This window comes from Phalacrocorax aristotelis, chromosome 1 (assembly GCF_949628215.1).
Source record: "Phalacrocorax aristotelis chromosome 1, bGulAri2.1, whole genome shotgun sequence".
Classification (NCBI taxonomy): Eukaryota; Metazoa; Chordata; class Aves; order Suliformes; family Phalacrocoracidae; genus Phalacrocorax; species Phalacrocorax aristotelis.
Genome location: NC_134276.1, coordinates 166509728 through 166532436, shown reverse-complemented (window position 1 = coordinate 166532436; position 22709 = coordinate 166509728). Strand labels below are relative to the sequence as shown.

At 39.7% G+C, this 22709-nt stretch overlaps 1 protein-coding gene across 9 annotated transcripts in view; it reads right to left on the bottom strand.

The window, feature by feature from the left end:
- Nucleotides 1-22709, bottom strand: part of ANKS1B (ankyrin repeat and sterile alpha motif domain containing 1B) — a 450718-nt gene that overhangs the window by 41649 nt on the left and 386360 nt on the right. For all 9 annotated transcript variants that reach the window (XM_075080262.1, XM_075080270.1, XM_075080279.1 and 6 more), the window contains 2 exons: nucleotides 12555-12662; nucleotides 7037-7216 (listed from right to left, as the gene is read on the bottom strand). In XM_075080262.1, the coding sequence (XP_074936363.1) occupies nucleotides 7037-7216; nucleotides 12555-12662 (288 nt within the window). The remainder of the gene's footprint in view (nucleotides 1-7036; nucleotides 7217-12554; nucleotides 12663-22709) is intronic.

Genomic DNA, 22709 nt, shown 5'->3' with positions numbered 1-22709 from the left:
ACAAACGAAAATCAAATGAGTGGGTCTGTCTGGCCCCTTTTGTAATCGTCACTCCAAACGTTTTAGGACCATGGGAGGGCAGTTGTGCTGTCTCAGTAGATGTTGCTTCCCTGAATGCTCCCAAAGCTCTGGGCAGAGCTTTGTCTTGCTGGTTGGAATAATCACAGATCCTCCTTCAAAAAAAGAGATCTTCAGAGCTGGAGAGTGAAATTTGAAATTGGTATCTCTTTTAGAGAAGCAGAAACTAGAAATGACACTTATTAGAGTAAGTGCATATATTTTGCATTGGTATATTTCTTTTGTTTCTCCTGAAAATATTTTACATGAAGATTTCCAGAAAATCACTGGCCATCCTGGAAAGGCTTTCTTGCAGGCAGGCAGTGGATGACAGGTGCGAGCAGCGACACCAAGCTCCAGGTCAGTGCACCCTGTCAGCAGCTCCCAGCGAGGTAGCACAAGAAGGTGCGTGCCATGGCAGCACACCCCGGGAGGGGAGACGACTGGTCCAGGACCACAGCAAGTCGGCAAAGATTGTGCCCTCCAGCCAGCAGCAGGGTGAGAAGGAAAGCCAACCCTCCATGGCAGGGTCAATGCTCTAGGTCCTGCACACCTCCACCTCTCCTTCCACGCAGCATCATACTTTGCACATTTTGCTGATGAGAAAAGACTAATAACACAGCTGTGCTTCTCTCTTACCCAGCTGACACCCTCCTTCATGGTGATCTTCTCTGATAGGCAGTCAGTTTTCATTTGATTTCAATCCAGTAACCCAGGAGCTGAGCTCCTGCTGGGGAGGACCGATTGAGGGTCTTCCCAGTCGTTGGCTAAGGCTACGGCTGCCCTGCCCAGCTCCTGGAGGTGCAGCCTTACAGGCGCAGCTCTGGTCCTGCGACCCGTGGTAAGCAGCCAGCCTCTTCTGACTGACAACACCCCTTCTGCTGGTGCTGCCAGCTACAAGCACACCCCAGCCTTTTAGCCTTGCATGGAGGATACAAACTTCTGAACAAATACCACCAATAAAGATTATGAGACTTTGGTCCCTGAACATTAGGTACAGGTACCTACATTTTAGCCCAGAAAAAAAAAAAAGTGGGCTTTTTCAGAGCAGCACCGCAAACTCTAACTACAATCTTTTCCAGCAGCTCAAAAATGCAAAAGGCATTAAAAAATTTATCTTTGACTCTGAAATATTCAAATTTTCAATAAGAATAGTTTAATTGACAGTAGAAACTACCTCATCTTCTCCATTTTTCATAAAATCCTCTTCTATTTTTCATACAATCTTTCCAATGTATAGCTTCTAGCTCACAAGACTGTGTGGAAAACAGCAAATTAATAAAGAACATGTGTCCCCATGTTTAAAGAACATCTAGCCCCTTCTTGGTGTAGTATTTGTGGCCGTACTTTGGATCATTAATAGCAAATATAGAAGCAACTTCCTTAACTCCATATGCTGAAGCAGCATGTAGGTATGATCCATATCCCACAACTTTATTTCTAAAATGCTGGCTTCCATAACGTTCTTGAAAAACAAATTCTCTTTCTATTCAGGCAGAAATTACTTAGGTTTTTCATAATGTCTTTATCAGTTTACTGTCCATTAAATACACGATACTCAAGGGGTTTACAGATGAAAGTTTGCTGAAATTTACAGTTCAAGATACAGCCCTCTATGGCATTAGTATCTACCTGAATTAAAAAGAGAACTGTCAGTAACATCTACAGCATGCAATAAAAATAGATTCCGTTAAGGATTTTTCTTTTGATGTTAAATTGAAGGTCTTCCTAGTTCAGTCAGTTTTATTAAAAATAAAATGCACCTAAAAATACGAATGTTAGAGCATTTTGTTTGGATTTTACATACTTGTCTTTAAAATGGCTGTCTGTTCATTCTCACAACACACACTATTTTATGCTTATAAAAAATGGAAGAAACCTTAGCAATAACAACAGAATGAAATGGTCTAGACAACTGTATTTTTGTACTTATTGCTTCTTAAATCTACTAGTAAAGAATTCTGTTATTTCACCAGTGATTTCAACAACTGATAAAATCCATTCTTCATTGCTTCTTAGATAATCTCATCTTACACACCAATATTCTCCTTGGCATATTTTCCATCATTCACTGTAGCCTTTAAATCCTTCCAAAGCAGAGAAGGAGACAGAAAAGCAAACAGGAAACAAACAAAACACCTCATACTGTGGTTAAAAGTTAAAAAATTAAAGGTCCGTCTTATGAGACAAGAGTTTTATTTTTGTCTCCTTCAAACTTCCAGTGTCATCTTAGCCAACCTGCAACATCCCTGTACCTCAATTTTCTTAGCTGTAAAATAGAAAACATGATTTTAAGCCACATAGCCCCCACACTGGAAATATGAATGCATTAGTATCTGTGAAGTATTTGGAAAATATTATTGAGTTGAAGTTATTAATTCAGAAAGCAGCAAAATTATTTCACTATTTTCCTATAAACCAGCCCTTGCTAATTCTGTCTCTTGTTTTTATTACACTTTTCCCCTATTGTAGATAAAGGATCTCTAGTACTAACTCCATTTAAATGACTGTCTCCTGCATATCAATCCTAATCCTGCAATGAATTATTATATCTCACAAAATAATATTATATGGCAGAATCCCAACAATTGGGATAGCTTTACTTCAGACTTACTACCCAGTCATTACAATGATCTTACATTTAAGTTATCTTGTGTTTTAGGAACAGCAACAACAACAACAAAATAGTAAGAGCTCTCAGACCATGGTACCAAAGAACCCAGAAAGGCTTTCAAAATAAAGTCTGCATTCAGTGTCTTTGGGAAAGAACTTCTCCTGCCAGCCTTTGTGAATAATTTTTTCCAACTCTCTGAGATCTTAAAAGATTCTCTTCCTCCCATCACAGCCCACTCGGGTGCCCCCATATGGGCCATGACTAGGTTTATCCTACCAGAAAGCTTACTCTGACTCATTACCGTTTTTTTCTGCCAGAGGCAGACACAGCCCGGAGCTTTCCCCAGAGCCCTAAAGAGGTGCCCACCCACTGCCTCCCAAAACGACAGGCCTCTCCTGTCTCAGGGTGCGCTGCAGGTTCTGCCCTGTGGCGAGAGCGTGTGTCAGCATTGGGGTGATGCCTGACCCAGCTCTGCTTCTGCAAGGAGTGGTGTGGGCAGAGGCACTCTCCACACCTCCCTGCCTGCCTGCCATGGGGAGGATGCTTTCAGCCCTTGGTCCCGGCTCAGGGCAGGGTGCAGCGCTCTGAACACCACGGTGAGAGGTCTTACAGACCACAGAGCTAAAAGCACCATATGTCACTGGCTAGAGCAGTAAACAGCAACAGCCTTGGGGCTGGCAGTCTGGGATATGCTTGCAGCTAGTACCTAAAGCTTCTCTGCTGCCTGGAGAATTACAAATCCTAAACACCTGACATTTTAATTGGTGTATTTTAATGAACTTAGCTATGCTTCCTTTTAACCTCCAAAGCTCTTCCTTGCAAATACGTATTTTTGCCTCCACTCCATGATTTTAGATGTGACTGAAGAGCCCGATCCCTCCATTGGGACTACTCCTATTAATTTTGGTTCCAAAGTCCTTAGGCTTTGCCTGTATGATTTCAGTTCTATTTTAAAGATCTAGGCAATTCTAAGAGCAACCTCAGCTATTTTAAACTATGATAATTTGATCATATTAATCTACAGTTTGCAGGCTCAGAATTCAACATCCACAGTCAAAGATGACTCAGACTGCTCAATCCTTTCTGAATTTTTTTTCCTTTTTTGAAAATAAGCCATCTCACAACCTTCTATATTACCTTTTCTGCAGTTGTGCTTTTTCCAATCAGATGTCAAAAGACTTTCGAAGTTGGACAACCAACTGGAGAGTTGGATGACCAAACCTATTCCAGTGAGGAATCTATACTGGTTAGACTCATTGTTTATATTAGGATTTTCCCCTCTTCGGTGACAAACAGTCTGCTGGGGAACTCTGAATGAAGGTACACGCTGGCCTTGAGACAACACCACCCACATTAAGTAAATTTAAATCAGTGCTTCCTCCAAGAAACAAAGTGTTGAATTACTTACACGCAGATTTGATTATGGTTTAGAGAATTGTTTAAACCCATTTAGCAGATCAAAGGAAAACAGATTTAAACTGATGTGCTCATTGTTTTAACAAACACTGGTTGATATCTGATGCAAAGATCAGCATGCTTGATGACAACCATGTAAAAGTTTAGTGAAAACACAGGCTGTAGTAAAGATGGAAACAAGAGATCTCACCATTTTCTCAAAATACCTTCAGATTTTAGATTTTAAATTAGGGCTAAAAATAGTCTGATCCTAACATTTCTGAAATAAATCAAGTTCATGAAAGCAATACCACGGATAAGCTCTCAATACCATGGTTGGCCTTGCTCTTGAAGGTCATAAAAATACTCATTAATCTCATTATCAAGACGACACCTAAAACCCATTCAAAAAATCACAGCAAAGATGCCTTTAAACACATGTGGCTACTATAGCATCCAGTAAACATGCAAATTCATACAGCAGCATGCAACAGCCTAGCAAAGAAAGGGTTAAGACACAGAATATCCTCAAAGCAATTCCATAATCCCTCTAGATCATTCTGTTTGTGAGAAGTATTCTAGCTGGAAAGCTGGACTGGCATCAGCTCAGAAGTTGTGGTTGATCTGACATAAGCCAAAGGAACCTGCAAACTGCAAAGAGGAAGCTGCTAGATAAAAAAAAAAAAAAAAAAAAAGAAAAAAGAAAAAAAACCCAAACGATGGTGCAGAAGACTCATGTTAAGAATCAGTTGGATCTCCTTTATTTACCAGAAACAATTATTTTACTTTTCATTTCAAAGGGGCTTTGGGGGAAAAGATTGAAGGAAATATAGTTCATTTTAGAAAAGCACATATTGCAAAAAATAAATTCAAAATCTATTTTTGGGCTAGAATGGTTGAACAAATCCCTGATTAGCCTCTTAATGGGGTGAGTCCAATTTAGTGAGAATGATCACCAGAGGGAGTCATTGACTTTCTCATTAAAGTCAAAGGGAATTTTACATACATCAGGAGCGCAGAATTTGGGGGCAGAGCTGAGAGACTCCAAACAGATTGGAGTTCAGGGACTAACACAAACACTGTTTTATGGATTTCATCTGAATCCATTTTCCCCTTTGGAGTTTCAAAGGACGGCTGCTATATTCCATGGTGAAAGTTAGAGAGAAGGCACTGAAGTAATTCATTCAGTGGATACACACTCCCATCAAAAAAAAAAAAGTCCCAGCACTTAATTGGTTTTAAAGTGGTTTGGAGTGGTATAAGTACTAACTGCTCAGTTTTTTCTTTGGATATGCAACATATCACAGTCCTTCTGGAAAACCAGTTTTTATCAGCCCAGAGAAAATCTCCAAGTGCCATATATGAGAGTGTGTCATATCTCTTGGGAATATCAGGACTTCAAAGAGGAAAAGAGTGAAAAGGAGATGGGTAGAATTGCTAGTATGTTTTTTTGGGTTGTTTGGGATTTTTTTATTTTCTTCAATGTTAGGGACTAAAAGAGGAAGTGAGAATAGGGATTGTGAACCAAGTGATGAAATGAACAAAGTACATGAACCAGTCTACTCAGCCATGAGCAAGTGTGTATTTCATGCTCAAATACCTAAATTTCACATTCAAACATTCACAGAAATATTTTCACATTAAGAAGTGGGCTTTTCCTTGCTGGACTTCAGCTCGACCTTGTTCTTGCCACAAAAGCCCAGCAGACTTTGGTTTGAAAACAAGCTCATTCACTAGGCAACTTTCCCCTTAATTCTGTACAATAAGATTATATAGCAGAAAATTAGGAGATTAAAAAAGGCAAGGAAACAGCTCCACCCAACCAAATGCAATTTCACTTCCCTAGAAACGTCCTCTGAACAAATGGAATTAAATTTGTTTCTGTGTTCCCAGGTAACAGCAGCACCTTGTTTTGCTTGTTTATTTAATTACTTCTTCTTGTTCATGCAATTAGTGAAGACTGCAGCCTTTTGTTCATTATGTTAACCACAACACAGTTATTTGCATAGCTGTTTCCATTCTGAGGCTGAATTTTGGATAGAGGCTCTATTTTGGGCTGTGGCAGGCAGAGAACTGCTGGGAAGCCTCACGCAGGGTAGCATGCAGCAACCTGCTCCTTCGTGGAGTGAGTCGCTCCAGGAACCGCCCTGGCTGCCCGTCTGCTTCTGATGGCAAATCAAAGCCCTATTTCCAACATGCGCTGCAAAGCACCGCATGGCTCAAGACCTGGTTGTCTTTCATCATACAGCTGAGCTCACCCTAAAGCATTTTCACCAACAAGCTATCCAAGCTTAACTTTACTGCCCTTTAGAATGGTACAAGACATGAGTCTGGCCAATGTACACTTGATTTAAAATGGTCAGCACTCTTACTGTGTTTGGTTGAAAAGATTTAGACATGGAGGCCACTTTAGGCATTCTTTCATGAAGAGTTTGATTTAACATTCAGTTGAGTCTAGCACTGTTGCGATGCTCAAGTGAGTTGTTGCACAGTTAAATCTTTTTTGAACACTCAAGATATATCCCCAGATCACAAAGTTTAGCAGAGTGCTGACCCTGTCCGTTAATAAATGCAGCAATCACCACTCTCCCAAGTCCTCTGAGTTTCTGGCAGTGAAGTTAATTCAGTTTATTTTCATCTAGGTTGTTCAGAAATTGAGGAATCTGCACCTTCTTACGAAACAAGAGGCAGAGTCAGTGCTGGTTGGAGTCTGCACACTCTGGTGCACAGGAGGCACCTTCATCTCAGCCTCCAGGCACCTAAACACCCCCAAAACTCTACTTCTCAGGATAAACTGCACACAAACTTACACTATATGAAATATAGAGCCCTGGAACAGACAGCTTGGAAAAATTGTCAATCTTTGTAGTTTACAATTCAGCCTTCACCTAACCACAGCTATGGTTAGGATGAATTCTGTAACCAACTGCAGCAAGACGCAGTCTTTTAATGGCATCGTTTTAACCCTACCTGTGCCATCTGCCTCTCCAGCTTGGACCGGGGAATATCATCAAAGTAGTTTTCATTTCTTCTTCTCCTTGCATCGCCCTGCATGATAATGTGGGGAACGTCCAGGGAGCCACCAGTAGTGAAAGTGCTTTGGCTAAGTGATGGAGACAACTGAGGAGGAGTGTGGTTACCACTGGGTTCCTGGACAGAGAGGAGAGAAATGCAGCATAAGAACAACAGCATATTGCTGATTTCAAACCACACATTTAAAAGCGTATTTGAATTATTCATACTAAAAAAATGAAGGAACAATTCCTGAAGTAGAGGTTACTGTGGATGAACTTCCGAGATTTGCTACCTGAAGCGCAGAGCCCAGTGGAAGGAAAAATAATTTGCTATTTACATGAACTAGTAGCACATTCCCTCTACAAAACCTCCTTGTGTAATATATACTCCCTTCTAGGGCTGCTAGAGAGATAAAACAGTGAGTTACTTCCTGTCAAGGCCCAAATAAAGCCACAATTTAGGACTAGCTATTTGTAAGATGAAATACATTCTCACCACTTCTGAGCAGCCACTCTGAGCAGTGAAAGTGATTTGAAAGGGATTTGAACTCTAGCAACATCCCTTGCTGGAAAAAAGAAATGCACGAACATTCACAAAAAATAGACACTTTGCAATTTTTATAGGTCTTGCAGAACATCCGTTTAACTTGAAGTACTGGATATCAGAAACAAGCTAAGTAACAATTCCTAGAATGCATGAAAGCATCAGAGTACAAATATTTCACCAGGCTTTTCTTGTAATCTGTGCTGAACCATGACCTTGTATCAGTCAATGTGCAAATACCACAGCGAACTGATACATGAACTCTATCTAATAAATAGCTAAACATGTCCTCCTGATCATACATTTTACCAGGATCTCCCACCACACCGCTCACAGACAGCCACCTGTATGTACATTTGGAAACACCTATTCTCATGCACATTACATCACTTGTTCAAACACCAAGTACAAACATTGGTGTCCAGCTCTACCTTTCAGCACTGTCTTGGAGATCACAACCAGCAGGAGCAGAGCTACAGTGTACTGACCAGCCCGTGTGCACACATACCACCCCAGGGTGGACTGTAAAACGCTGTCATAGCAACTCCACGGGGAAACACGTTCCTCTCATGATGTAGGTTACTGGGCTCAATTTATCTGACACTAGATATTTCTCTGATAGTAAGTTCTTTGGAGGCAGAACATACCCAGGAGTCTGTTTGCACAGCACAGACCTTTTTTAAATTACCTATTGCTCTAATACTATATTTTCATACCGAGTAAGAAGGGACCTGAAGATATTAGAGGATGCAAATACCTGCTCCAGTGTGCATGGAGGGTAAAAAAACCCTGCCTTTTTATTTAAAGAAAGCATTAAAGTAGATATTTCATGCACGATTAGATTGAAGCAAATCTAATTCTGAAAAGCATCAAGGTACTTTACTCCATGCTGTTAAGAAACAAGATCTGGTGTAAGAAATCAGAGAGCTGTAATCTCTTCCAAATGGAAAGGAAAGCTGCAATTGTCTGTATGTGTTCAAATGATAGTAACATCTGATGTTAATATTTGAAATGTAGGAGTCTGTGTGATATTATTCCTTAAAATCACAATAACGGATGAGTATTTTCCATGTTGGTTGACTAAAATCAGGGATATATAGTTGTTTAGCAACTTTTAATTAACTGGGATTTTTTTTTTTTAATTTTTTAATTCTCTAGCTTTCATATGATCTGAGATAAGCACTTGACATTTCCCAGGGCAAAGAAAGGAGCATTTTCCTCATAGGAATAGTCTTTTTCCCTCCTTCACAAAAATCCACCTACATTTGGCCCAGTTAAAAGCTTCTGAAAAGCTGTAGTCTGCACATGCTCAGAAGGTTTGCTGAGGCATCATCTCTATAACTTACCCTCCACGGGCCCAACTCTGACTAGATGGTGCCTCTGCTCCGAAAATAACCTGAGCACAGGGACACCAAACAAGATCCTTTCTAATGACTGCTCCAGCCAGGTAGGTAACACCTCTCTGCTCCAAAACATGATTCACTCACTGTAAGTAGACTGATAGGGCCATCAGTGCATCAAAGTGACAGACGACCGTGCAACGGACATACAGATTCCAGCTCTCATTGAGCTTTTCATATTTTATCAAACTGCATATAAAGAGGAAATTCACTCAGAGATCTATATCAGAAGATTGCTGGCAAGGCAATACAGACAAGAATTATAAAGTAAAAAAATGAAAGAATTATCGTGCCTCTGCATCATGGAACAGTATGTAATTGTATGATTTTATGCTATTTTCTCAAAGCCGTCCTTCACAGCACAGATGGATCCTCAACTGTGCAGCATGTTGTCATATACTCAGCACTGTGTTATCATTAGTTATCGTGTAGTCAGTATTTTATTCTCACCTCGTTCCATGGCCCCAAACCCCTTCCTAAACTGTATTCAAATCCTGCTCTGAAGATAGGATGACTAATATTGTCATTTTCATGATGCTTGTAAGTGCTTTACAAATGTCAATCAATTTATTTTCACCACACCCTGTGACTTCTGGCATTTTATAATCACCACTTCACTGTGGGGGACCTGAGACACAGACAAAGGTTAAAAAATATCAGTCACTTTGGATGCCCAATTATAGCATCTATTGCCTGATTTTCTGAGCGCTTGTATTCAAAACTCCACTTCTGTTGATCTAATTTGCAGCACTGTGTGCTCAGCACTTGTATAAATCAGACTCCAAACTCCAGTCAAATATGCAGAATGTCAGTAACAAAATTAGTGACTGTTTATGAGGCAATTACCTAAATAACTTACCAAGTGTTATCCAAGGGCTTTGCGGCAAAAGCAGGTGTAAATCTGTATTTTCATAGCTACAGCTACTTAAAGCTACAGCTATTCCTTTAACTGTGACTCTTTTTACCATTCTTCCTTCATTCTTCTTCCTCACTCCATACCCACTTTCTCATCTCCTTAACAAATCTGCTGATCAGGCATGGATGCCCATGCAGGTGCTATCATGTCCTCAGTACTGTGCTAATGTAGTATTCATCCAGGTATTAATATCGTGTTTCCACCCCGTTGTGAATGCATGAATACATGCCCTGCAGGGATGCCTGATGATGTATTTCACTATCAAAATCTGCTTCATCCACACCTGCCCTGCCGGTCACGTAAAGCCAGTACCACATAGGTCAGCGATGGAAGTGAGCTAAAGAGATCCTTCCCCAGGCTGCCCAGGTGCACCTCAGGCCCCAGAGATGTTTGTCTAACCAGTTCCTAAAAACAGGAATTCTCTCTAGTGAGTTTATTCTTGTTGTTGAACTATCATCACTATTATAACACTCCTCCAAATTTTCAGCCTAAATTGTTGTTGCTTCCATTTAAATCCCAGCCTCCAGTGCTGACCACGTGAGGATGGGGTTCCATGAATAACATGGAAACTGGTCCTGTAATTAAAGATTGTAATGCACTCAAGGAAGGAAGGCAAAATTGCACAAGTAACCTGAGATCCAGCATTTTCTAACTTTCGAGTATATGACTTTGAAATCAAAATAACTTTTCCTTAGTACACAGTTATTGTGGGAATAACACATGTTGTGGGTATTTTTAGTATTTGTTGCTTTTCCTCAATATTTAACCATTTTGCCTTTTTAAATATTTTAAAAGCTAATACAAAAAGAGTTTAAAAGATGAAGCGTTATCCATGCTTACTTTGACCTTGGCTCTTAGAAGTAGACACTTTAAACAACAAAACTATCTGTTCTAGTGATCTAGAGCAACCTGATCTAGTGGAAGGTGCCCCTTCCCATGGCAGGGGGGTTGGTGCTAGATGATCTTTAAGGTCCCTTCTAACACAAACCATTCTATGATTCTGTATCAATCTTCTAGTAGGAGCAGACTTATTTAAAGCAGTTTATTTAAACCAATTTTCAAGGTAAAAATTATTGCAAACTACAGACTAAATACTATGTCCTCATTTCATGTGAAATGGCATAATAGCAGTTGATGGGAAGGAAAACTTTAATCCAACTCATGTCCTCTTCAGGATTCTCTGTGAAGACTCCAATATCACAAGTTGATGAATGACATTTCGCACTTGCCCGCATCAGTAGCTCTCGCTGTGGAGCAGCACACTACTTTTTATCATTTTGACTACAGATGGAGGACATTCAGTTTCCTCTTCACTATTAACTGAGAATATACAGTCCTAACCAATAACATGGGCTGTGGAAACTTTCCCACCTGCTGAAGAGGAACTAATTCCCCAGTCCAGAGCAGTGAAAGTATTGAGCAAAAATGTGCGACTTTTAAATGATTTCTCGTTCCTGGGAGTGTTTTAACACCTGTCATGCATCAGGAATCATTCCCATAATAGTCAAAAAATAAAATTCAAGAAAAGTACCCACACATTTGTGCAATGTGCCTTAGAGCAGGACGTTACAAATTTGTTAGACCTTTTCAACATGGCATTAGGAATAGGTTGAAATTGAGGGGGATCTAAAATGTCTCTATGTGGCATCTGAGAATAAGCAGGGTGAAAACAGGCTGGTCGCAGAAATTGTAAGTTTATGTGAAAATAAGTCCTCATTCTGTCTTTCTCTATTTCTCTTTACACCAGGAAATTTAACTTGGGAGCACAGACACCCTCTGACATTTGGAAATTTAGTCCCAAATGAGATTCCAGTCAGAAATGCAGCCCCATGAAAATAATGAGATCCAATCAAATGCAAAAGGTGTGACCTAAAATATCAAAATAAAAAGTGTTGATATGAACTCCCTTGGAGAGAATGCAGTAGGAATGGGTCAACAGACCACAACTTGATAAGGGTAACAGACAGTAAGGAAACAAAGGCATTGGATCAGAGAAACCAAGTGCAGGTGGTGTAACAAGAGGAAAATAAATCTGGTCAAGTTTGAAAAAACTCCAGGGACATTGCAACAACGTTTCTGAAAGAGGGAATACAAATGAAAATTAAAAACACGATGAAACTTTTGATACACAGAAACATCTTAATGGCATTTGTATATCAACAATTTCAAGAGAGTCTCTTTAAAGAAAGCATAAAGCATACATCTGAAAAGAAAGTGCAAGTATTTGAAAACGTGGAAGGAAATTGGTAACTCTCCTTCTGCAATACTGATCACCTGGGCTGGATTCCTGTGGGCAAATGTAGACATGCAGCTTGTACACACTTGGTCCTGAGCTAGTTTCTTGAGCAGAAAAGATAAGCTGGTACTTCTAAGATACTCCTTATCTCATCCTAAGGTAGACATCTGAAACAGGTCAGATGAATCACCCTGTGAAAACATCAATTTATCTCCGCTGGCTATACGGGGAGGTGCAACTGAGCGGGTCAACCTAAGACGTCTAGACTGTAAATTTCTGAAGTGAGGTAAAGTTGAAGTGGCTGCTGTTTTCATGTGAGTATTATGAAAAGCTTGCTGACTTTTTGAGAAATGCAAACCAATTTTCATCAGGACTCACCCTGAGGGTTATTGACCGAGGTGGTTTCTGAGGAGGATCTTCGTGAAGCCTGTCTCCCAAAGATGCCAGAACGCGCTTCCGGTGGCCAATCAAGCTAATTTTTAAGACCTGAAATAATAACAAAAAACCCTCATTAAAAAGAACCCATTGCAATCATTAAGAGAAGATCCATTCAGAGTGAAGCTATTTTCTCTTTTAACAAGTTAGTCCGCTACACAGCTACACAGACAGAGAGCAGTGCGAGGCAAACAATAAGCAGAGAAAACGCAAGGCAAGATCAGAGGAAAAACCCTGTTAAATGAAGGAAGAAACCAAAGCAGGCATAGATGTAGAACACTGGGGGAAAAAAAAAGCCTCAAAAATTAGTAAGGAGGACAGGAAAACAAAACAGGAAGAGAAGGCAGCAGAGCAGAAGCTAAAACAAGGGAAGGGGAGGAGGAGACGAGAAGGAAATGTAGAGGTGCAGGCAAACAGTGAGTGATGAGGATTAAAGGGATTCACAGGATGGATAAGGAAGAGAATGAGGAACCAGCCAGTGAATTCTTAGAGAGGGCAAGAAGGGAGAAAAAGAACGTCGTCATGAATAAATGTTATCACTTTTAGATCCATTCACCATGCCTTTCATGGGTAAACTCCGAATGACACGTACAGTTTGAATTATTGTATAGAATCATCCCTGCGTAAGAAACACAGGATGGACAAACTTTGTCCTGGAGGTCTTTTACTTTTATCAGATGCTATGAAAAAAATCTCCATTGCACACAAACGTGACCATCAGTGGATAGGTTTAAATACCTTGTCCTTGTCCAAACTCCAAGAACCCTGCCAAAAAAGTGTTCCAAATTTACTGCAACTACTCCCGACTAGCACCTCTCGGTGTCTCTGCCACATACAAACCCACCATTGCACTCAGGAAAACAGAGGGCAGAAGCAGCAAGTTGGAAACTTAAGCATTAGTAGGAGAAATATTTTGACGCTATTCTTTAATGGCTCAATAACGGCTTCAAACTGTAAAACAGCCCTAACTGTAGAAGCAAGCCTCTGCTCAGCAAACAGCAGTGTCCTCACGTAACTCTTCCAGACTGTATATATGGTTTCATACACCAGAGCTGCCTCCATTCCCTCTCAGAAGACAGTACTTCCCACTATATTTAGGACCACCGTGTGTCAACACCCTTCAGTCGAGAGGAATTTCTCACTTAACCTAGAAAAAGTAATAGTCCCCAAAACACCCTGAAAATGCTACCTCTTAAGTGAACAACTACCTCAGTTTAAGCAGTACTACTAAAAGCTACCATTCATGAGAACAAACAAAATAACCCCAAACCCCAACAACTCTCCTACGGCATCTCTTAGATCCAGTATCTCAGGATATGGTACAGCAACATGCCATCACTGTTCTGCTGGGTGAACTCCTGCTTATCCATGGGCACGTGAAGTTGTCCACTCTTCCTCTGCTGGATGCCTCTGTGCTATCTGATATTGTTGTACATCAAGAACATCTTGTTTGCCTGCATCTACAAAGTGATGGGCTATGACATGAAATGGATCGAGGCCTTTGAGGGGCACCTTACAGGGTTGTTGCAGACCCTGCAGCTCAATGCAGACCCAAGCTGCAGAGTCCCACAAGCCTGCTATGTGCTCTCCTGTTAGCCTAAATCTGGAGAAGCATGAGTGCAGCTGAGACAGCACAGCACACACAAAAATGCTGGAGGCATGCAGGAGACTTCGTTATGTATTCAGTCTACATTTAATGTTAAACAGGAGGGTACACTGTTTATCTCTGTATTTAACTATATGAAACACGTGAATGGACTACAGCTGCTTTAAGCATTACTCAGGTAATGCACTTCCGTTAACTTGCTTCTTTCATAATGCTTCCCCATCATCAAGAGCATTTACCCAGAGATTTTTAAGTCAAGCTACAGTTCTTGGGTTGTTTCGAGGTCCTCAGCGCTCTGCCTGCTTTATTAGGTGTGTCAAACCACACAAAGCAATTCTCTTTGACTTCACAGAGCTGTTGAACAATAGGAGAGAAAAGGCCATGAGTCTTGAGGGACTTCGCACACAAGAGATCAGCAGACAGGTCTAAATGGTTATATTATTTCAAGAACTGTGCTCAATTTGAAAGCAATACAGATCTTTGAACACCACAGGTGCTGCTAAGCTTATTCCACATTTTGTTTTTCTATTAAAATGGTGGCCTCCCCAAATATGAAGTGGTAGGGATTTAACGATGCAACCTACAAAAACATATGGTACTCAGCCCAGTCTCATCTGGACCTCATACTCTGCTAACTGGAAATGGACTCCCTAGTAATTTTCTTACTTGGAAAACCTGTTACTTGATTGCAAATATAAAAATACTGTTTTCTGAAACACTTCTATATTTGAGTTATGAGAGTTTAACAAACACCCTGAAACTCTGAAAGCTTGTTCTGTGATGGATTATCCTTGACAGTATTTATCAAAAATGTCAAATATCATAAATATAGGTCAACGGTGTGCAATGGTAAAGTTGCCTAAAGCAGTATCTTAGAAATAATCTTAATGCTGTGTATCAAATAACCTTTAAAAGTCTTTCACTTCTTTAGCCCACAAGTTATTTCCCCATGAATATTTTCTATATACCAGGTAAGAGTGAACATAGCAACACTGAACTGTAGGTATAGTCAATGCACCTAAGTGCTATCCAGTGAAGCCTTTTGTCAAATGGATTGTAGCCTACTTCATTTATGACAATGAAACGAGCTTTGCAGTGTGGCTGCAGGAATCAACTACAATATGTCATGAAAATGTTAAGAGCAGCTTAAGGCCCTCCACAATCTGCTATTTTGTTACCGGGACAATAAAAAAAAAAAAGCATGTATGTGACATGCCTCTTTCCACACCGACAGCAGGATACCTGAGACAAAAATAACGCAACCCCATCTCATATATTTTCTTATATTTGATGTTGTAATACAATTGAAAGAGAACGGGGCAAGTCATTTGTCCAAAGAAATGGTATCTGCACACAAATTTAATCCCATTTTTACCTCCATATTCTCCAACAATTAGCATACAAAATGAAATTCCACTAGGAAATGTAAGAAATCCACAAATGTAACCAGTGCAACACTTTGCATTTAGATTTCTGACTTAATTGACAGATGTTTTAAAAAAACAAACACATGCAGCCCAATAACTCCCTGGTGACTGTATATGTGCAGATGCTGGAATTAACAAGTTATTCCGTCTAAAACCAAGCATTATTTCTGCAACCTTCTTCTGCCCAGTCCTTTCTTCTGATTGACTAATATGATCCAATACTGCATTTTTATAATTATTCTACGATTTTTAAAATGTGTATTACAAAGATTACTGAAATTCATTACATCAATTCCCATTCTTCTGGAATAATCAGAAAAGTTACTGTATGGGATAAAATTAGGACTATAATAGTGCAAGTGGTCTGAATTAAACATGCAGTGGCAATCAGACACTAGGAACTAGCTACAAAGTGATCAGAATAATATTAGTAATTCTCTAATGGCAGCATTAGACACTTCAGAATATAAGACAAAAAATGGTAAATACAAGCCAACAAGGTGTGATCTTCGTATTTCTGTAAGTAAACAGCCCAAACACTAGCTAAATTCAATTTTATTAACCATTTTACTGCTGGTCCTATTGGAATAAACTCCAGGCTATCTGGAATTGTGGGAGAAGAATTCACTGATTATTACCACTTTCCTGTCACAGTGCCACCCCAGAAGGCTAATCCTAAAACACAACAGTGCCCAGAATACCCAGGATGCAAGCCTGGACCAACCAGTACAGCTCACCTGATCGTCATGACTGGTTTAATTGAACATTTGCGAATGGATTAAATACACTTGCTATATGAATTCCCAGCATGGACAACTGTTCAAAACTTTACAAATCCTATCCATAGAATGGCTGTCAGTGATCAACACACAACAGCAACAAAAAAAGCCAAAAACCCCCTACCCCACTTACTGACCACGATTACATGGTGTAATAATCGGCATATTTTGAAAGATATATATGCCTGAGTCATTAGATTTTCATAAAAACAACTACTGTCACTACATTGCAGAGCTGATAACTGACCCCGTGCCCCAGTACTCCAGCTGCACTAAAGCCGGTTGTGGGATGCTGCACATGCAGGAGCCCCATTTACCAAATGGGCTCGTTAATCTTGTCCTCCACACAGGCGAGGCTCTGTGGGATCGGACCTAGATCCAAAGTAACTGGGAGCTGTAGAAAAAGGCATGCTCTGCATCTCTCCCACCCCGTTCTCCTCTTTTGCGGTCAGGACCACAAATGTGCAGGCAGAAGAAAGCAAGGGCTGTGCCACACAGCTATGATACTGAATGTCCGGTGGCTTACCGATACCAGACACAGCCAAATCCAGTCCAAACCATATTAAACTTTTGCTGCATTTTTTTTTTTCCCACACAGGGATACTTTATGATCTTTCTCATCCTAACTGCAACTGCTGATTCCTTCCAGCCCTAAATTACCACAAACCCTTGCCATTTTTAACTGTGCAGGGCTTTTCCTGAAGAGCCCTGGCTGCCCAGCAATGTGCTGGCATGTGAAAACCAAGAGGCTCCAAAGCACCTGGAGATCACAAACTGGCTGCAACTCTGACAGATGCAAGACTTCTCTGGTTTCTACAACCGCAGTGGAAGCAATTGTTTATTATGCCTATGAAGAGACTTGTAACATATCATAATGATATGAAATATGTGCCATTATCCCCCTCAATTAATCACCCAACTGGAAACAGATGTCAGTTGTCCTGGTGACAGCATTTCACAAGGACAGATGGCTGCCTAGTAAGTCCCATTTCTATACATTATCATGAGGAACTGACGTTTGTTTGATATCCCCCCCCCTTCAAACACATACTTTAGTTGCAGATTTCCAGTTTACTGGTACTGAGAAATCAGAGGCCAGAAGTCTTCTCCAAGTAAAGATAATTTTGAATCCGGTGTTGTTACACTCCTCTGAGCTGCACTGCTGCAGATTAGCTTGCTGCCAGAGCAGTGGTGTTACAATGCTGTCCAGCCTTTGCCATCCCAGGCCACATTCAGGTGGGTAAGGGTTTATTATTCTTTGCAGAAGTTCTCAGAACAGCCTTTGGTACCACTGAGGCTGCTGGAATTTTTTACCCTGAATTCACAAGACAAGCCATTTTTGTCATTAAACTGTTTTCCAAATTCTCATTAGTTTAAGAATTGACTGTCTGAAAATATCAGGTGCTAGTACTTTTGGCTCCACTAAAGGGAAAAAAAAGTAATTGTAATTCTGTGCCTGTAAGCAATAACCCTTAATATTTCTGTGGAAAAATATTAATTTAATTTTTCATTAATAAAAGCCAGGAAAATACAATGTAACAAGACCTGGCCAATACCAAGACCTGGACACTTTACCTCCTGAGGATGTATCTCAGGCTACATGCTGAACAGCTTTTTACAAACAATTTTTTAATTAAAAAGAAGTTAAATCTATGGCCTTTAACATACCTGCAATGTAATGATTTTGCAAGTATGACAAATCTTATATATGTGCATTTGTACTACATGAGGCTCAGAAAACCATAAATCAGAAATCCAAAAAGTCTATTATACATACAAACACAAAGATTATTACAATAATGATTACCTATTCTAAGAGGCTGAAAATATTATTTACATAAAAAATAGCAAGCTCTAAGCAGGCCTGTACATAAAGTGAAAACATTCCGTTTCCACAGGCAGTAAGTGGAAAAATTATTGGACAGTTTGGAAGGTGGAATAATTCCCATATTGAGTCCTAGAGGACAGACTACTTAGGCTGTTCCCTCCGCTAGTGAGTTGCATTGCCACCCATGCGCTGAGATAGTGACAGGTCCAGTCGCTGGTTTAGATAGGATTTGGAACATGTGTGGTCAACAGAGACCAGGAGTATTGCTGGCCAACTTCCCTGAGGTCTTCAACGTTAATCGTATAGCACTATGAAAGAGCAATTGCAATACCAATATATTATCCCACAATATCTTGCAGGTTTACTTACATAGCAGATAAATTATAATTAAAGTTACTGGTACTACAACACATTTCATAATGAGCTAATCATTTATTTATCTATTTTTAATAAGCAATTATCAGCAAAGCACATTAATCTGTACACAAGCGTGAAACATAGCTAGGGTAACAAGAAATAGGAGATAAAATAAAAATCTCCATAGAGAATTTTAACAGGTCTGGAACTGATCCTTTTTCTGATCTTGATTCACTTTTATCACAGACTTAGTTCCAAGCAAAAGGAAAAAAAAATACACATTCAAACCCCTTTAAAGAATGGGACACTTGTCTACTAAATAAATAGATGATTTTTTTCCACACACCCAAGCTTTCTAATAACATACACTAATGAATGTTTTTGTAATACCAGAAGAAGCAAACAGCCATTTGCTGCCTGGAGTAAAAATGCAGATTACTCTAGCTCACATTTACAACTAATGCAGTCATTAAAAGGTAAGCTCTGTAATATGAGAATAATATCAGTTAAATATACAGATATTAATATTCTGGAATTGAAAATTGATTGTTTATTTCTGTATCTTGCAATTATATACTCTGATAAAAATGGCAGTAAAAATAATGATAAAACCTAAGATGGTGTTAAATATCTCCTGATAGTATAATTTAACGGAGGTCCTCCTATGCATTTTGGTTTTTTAAATCATCATCATCTTGTAAATACACAACAACTAGAGAAAGAATGTCTTCAACGTACAGAATGAAAAGCAAAATACTGGACAGGAGAACCTGGACCACGCATCGGAACAAATGTTGTTAAGAGACGGTATTTAGCAGACCTTCAGTTTCCTAGTATATTTGCAAGTTACCAGCTGTATGCATGAAGATCTAATTACTATTGTATTAAATGATTTTCAGTTTCATAAAATTATTTTTCTATATTGTAAAACATTCACATTAAAAGCATGTGATCTACCCTTAAATATCTAGCTCAAGCTAAATCAATGCACAGAGGCTACCTATGGCTCGCATTCAGGTTGAGCTAATGGAGCAGTTCGCACAGAACAATCCAGAATACACGTATCCCCTAAAGTATTGAATATCCCAGAGTTACAAAGTTGATTATGCATTATTGTCCTACTGCTTGCATTAATATTTATCCACTTTTTAAAGGGAAGAGCTGTAAAGGAATGATAAAGATATAAATGTGAAAAGTGTCTGTAGCCTTTGATACAAAAGCCTTCACTGGCAATGCCAATACTCTACTAGTATGAACCGGTAGCATAATGCTAAGGACACAACCAATTCCAATACGCTGCCAAAATACAGGTGAATTGTCCTATAAGTCTTGTGTAAGTAACTGCATGGAAATGCTTCCTTAAAAGAAAGATTTGCAGAAGAAAATACTGGGGTTTGGTTCAGCTGGAGGGGTGCTGGGCTGCAAAGCAGGAGCAGCTGTGGCAGAGCGGCCTCCCAGAGATCTCACTCTAGGGATCCCATCCGGGAAGAGGGCAGCTAGCACAAATAAATAAATCTGTAAAGAACCCTAAAGCCAATCTTTTAACAGAAACCATGGTCTATGAGCCTACACTTTTTAGTGTTCAGCAGTTACTAAATTTAGCTTTCTGGTTTGTCTGTCAGGTGTCTGCCATTTTCCTCCTGAGGACTGGAAAAAACCTGCCAGAGACAGGGTAGCCATTTCATGAAAAATGTTTTTCTTCTCATAACAGTTTCTGTCTTATCAGTAATCAGTGTGGATTCGCCCTATCGCAGAGTGCTGCTTAGTCTCGGCCACGTTGCGTTCTTTGACAGCATTTGGCACATTGGATGAAGTAAAACACTTTTTGTGATGTGCTAGTATAGGCGCCATTGACTCCACTTGGGTACCATGTATTATGCTGTCTCCAGGGATGTCACCTCTATTAAGATCTTAATTTCATTACTTTACAGGAAATATGCACCTACAAATACGATGTGATGTAAAGAGTGACCTCAATTATTGCTCTATCTGCTCTGCAGCTACAGCCAGCTGACCAATTTCATAATTTTTCTTTCAGCAAGAACTCTACCCAAAATAATAAACTTTGAATAATCTATAACCTCAGTATAGGTTATGGCACAACATAGAACTTTAGCATAAAAATAATTTAAAAACCCCTCCATCAACTTATTTTCCTGGTTGTCTTAAACTATCCTTGTTTGTAATCTTTGCATAAACTCATCAAAACAATTACTACATGTTCTGGAAGGAAATCATGGCTTGAAATAAATTGTAGCAGCTCCCCTCCCTAGGTTTCACCCCAACCTCCACCTTCATCAATCTCATCCTTTAACACCAAATATAAGCTACATATGTAAAAGCTACCAATTAATCTCAACTGCAGTTACAGTAATCTACTGTTTTCTTTCAGGTAGTCTGCTTGATTAGCATAATTAAAATAAATTAAGAGCAATTTTGTCTGGATTGTGATGTCATTTGTCAGATTCTGAATCCCAAATCTAGTCCATTTCACAACTCATGATATCACTTTAAAAAAAGCTATTAGTTCTCCCTTATATTCTTGCTTCATTTATACTCTTTCCTATCACAACTGTAGACACGCTACTACTTTCTTTAAAAAAGGCAACGGCCACCATGGCAGAGCAGAATCATACATCACAGAGTCGGCATCATGCTGTACTTTGACTCTTAATCTGTGAGGAGGAAGCACCGTGGGTGGGAGAGAACAGGCTCTATGAGCACAGCGGGATGGCTGGATTAACTCTGCCAGGGGCAGCAAGGGGACAGCAAAAGCATTTCTCAAAATATCTTTTTCTTTCATGCCTTAAGGTAAGAGCAGGAAGGAACACCATCAAAAGTGGGGTTACAAAAGGATCCAAATAAAGTGGCAAAAATATTCATCCGTCAATAGCTCAAGTAAGTTCTTCCCTTGTGGCCCTGATCAACAGGATGAATTCCAACATAAAAGATTGTTGTCTGCATGATTTGAGATAAATTGAAACTGCAAGGCCATTCAGATCATACACATCATCTTATGCAGATTCCTTCATTAAACATTCAACATTAGTCTGGCTTAAAGAAGAAACATTTTTGTACATACCAAATTAGAACAAAGCAAGTGGGCAAGCTGTACTGAAGAGCTCTCCAAACAGGAGGCTGATTTTGTACTACAGTCAAAAAAAAGATTAAACAGTGAAAACCAGCAAAGCCTTGGTCATCTCAAACTTGTTGTCCTTAAAGTTATTTTATAAATTAAAAAGAATATAGATGTGTGTATCTTTCTGAATTTCACCGTTCAGGCAGATACATTATTAATGAAGCATTCTGGCAAAACCCACCAGTGAATGGGTTATCATGGGAAAGGCTTTCTTACTATGTATTTCATTGGAATTTTCTCAGTGAGAAGGGCTGCTCAGGACTCCTCATACAGGGTAGTGTACCATGTTTTCTTCACCTCTGCTCTTTCTCTCTTTTTTCTTTAGCCTTATCAAAAGTTCCTGAAAAAGGAAAGTTCTCTTCAAAAGGAGTGTCAAAAAGAGGATAAACCTAATCTCCACGGCTCAGGCTTTGCTTTTCTTGTTCCTTACCTTAGGCCCATCCAACCCACGCCACAAAGTTGAAAGAAGGAAAGACAGTGCCAAGCAGTTCATTCCCCACTTTTTCCATCAGTAGTAGTAACACCAGCAGTCCTTATTTTGTGAACTGTTACATGAGGGGATTTTTGGACCTGCATGAAACCAAAATGACCTAGTAGGCCTGTGGATGCAGCTAACTGCAGGACAGTGGCCCCATGCTGCAAGAAGTCAGAGGCCCTGAATCACACCTATAATGATTCCCAAACCACTCTTAATGTTGTCAAGAATCTCCCCAATGTCTAGTCATGCCTTTTTATACTTCTAAATATTGTAATTCAGCAAATATCCTTAATCCAATGATTAACCATTCTGATTCTTGAATTATGTTTTCGTTAATATTTAACCTAAATTGTCTCTTCTTTAGCTCTTGTTCTGTCCTCACTGATTTATGAAAATAATTTATCATTATCTCCTCTATAACATCCACTTACATGTCAGCTGTAAGTTATGTTTGCCCTCGATCTTGATGCCCCCCTAGAAGGAA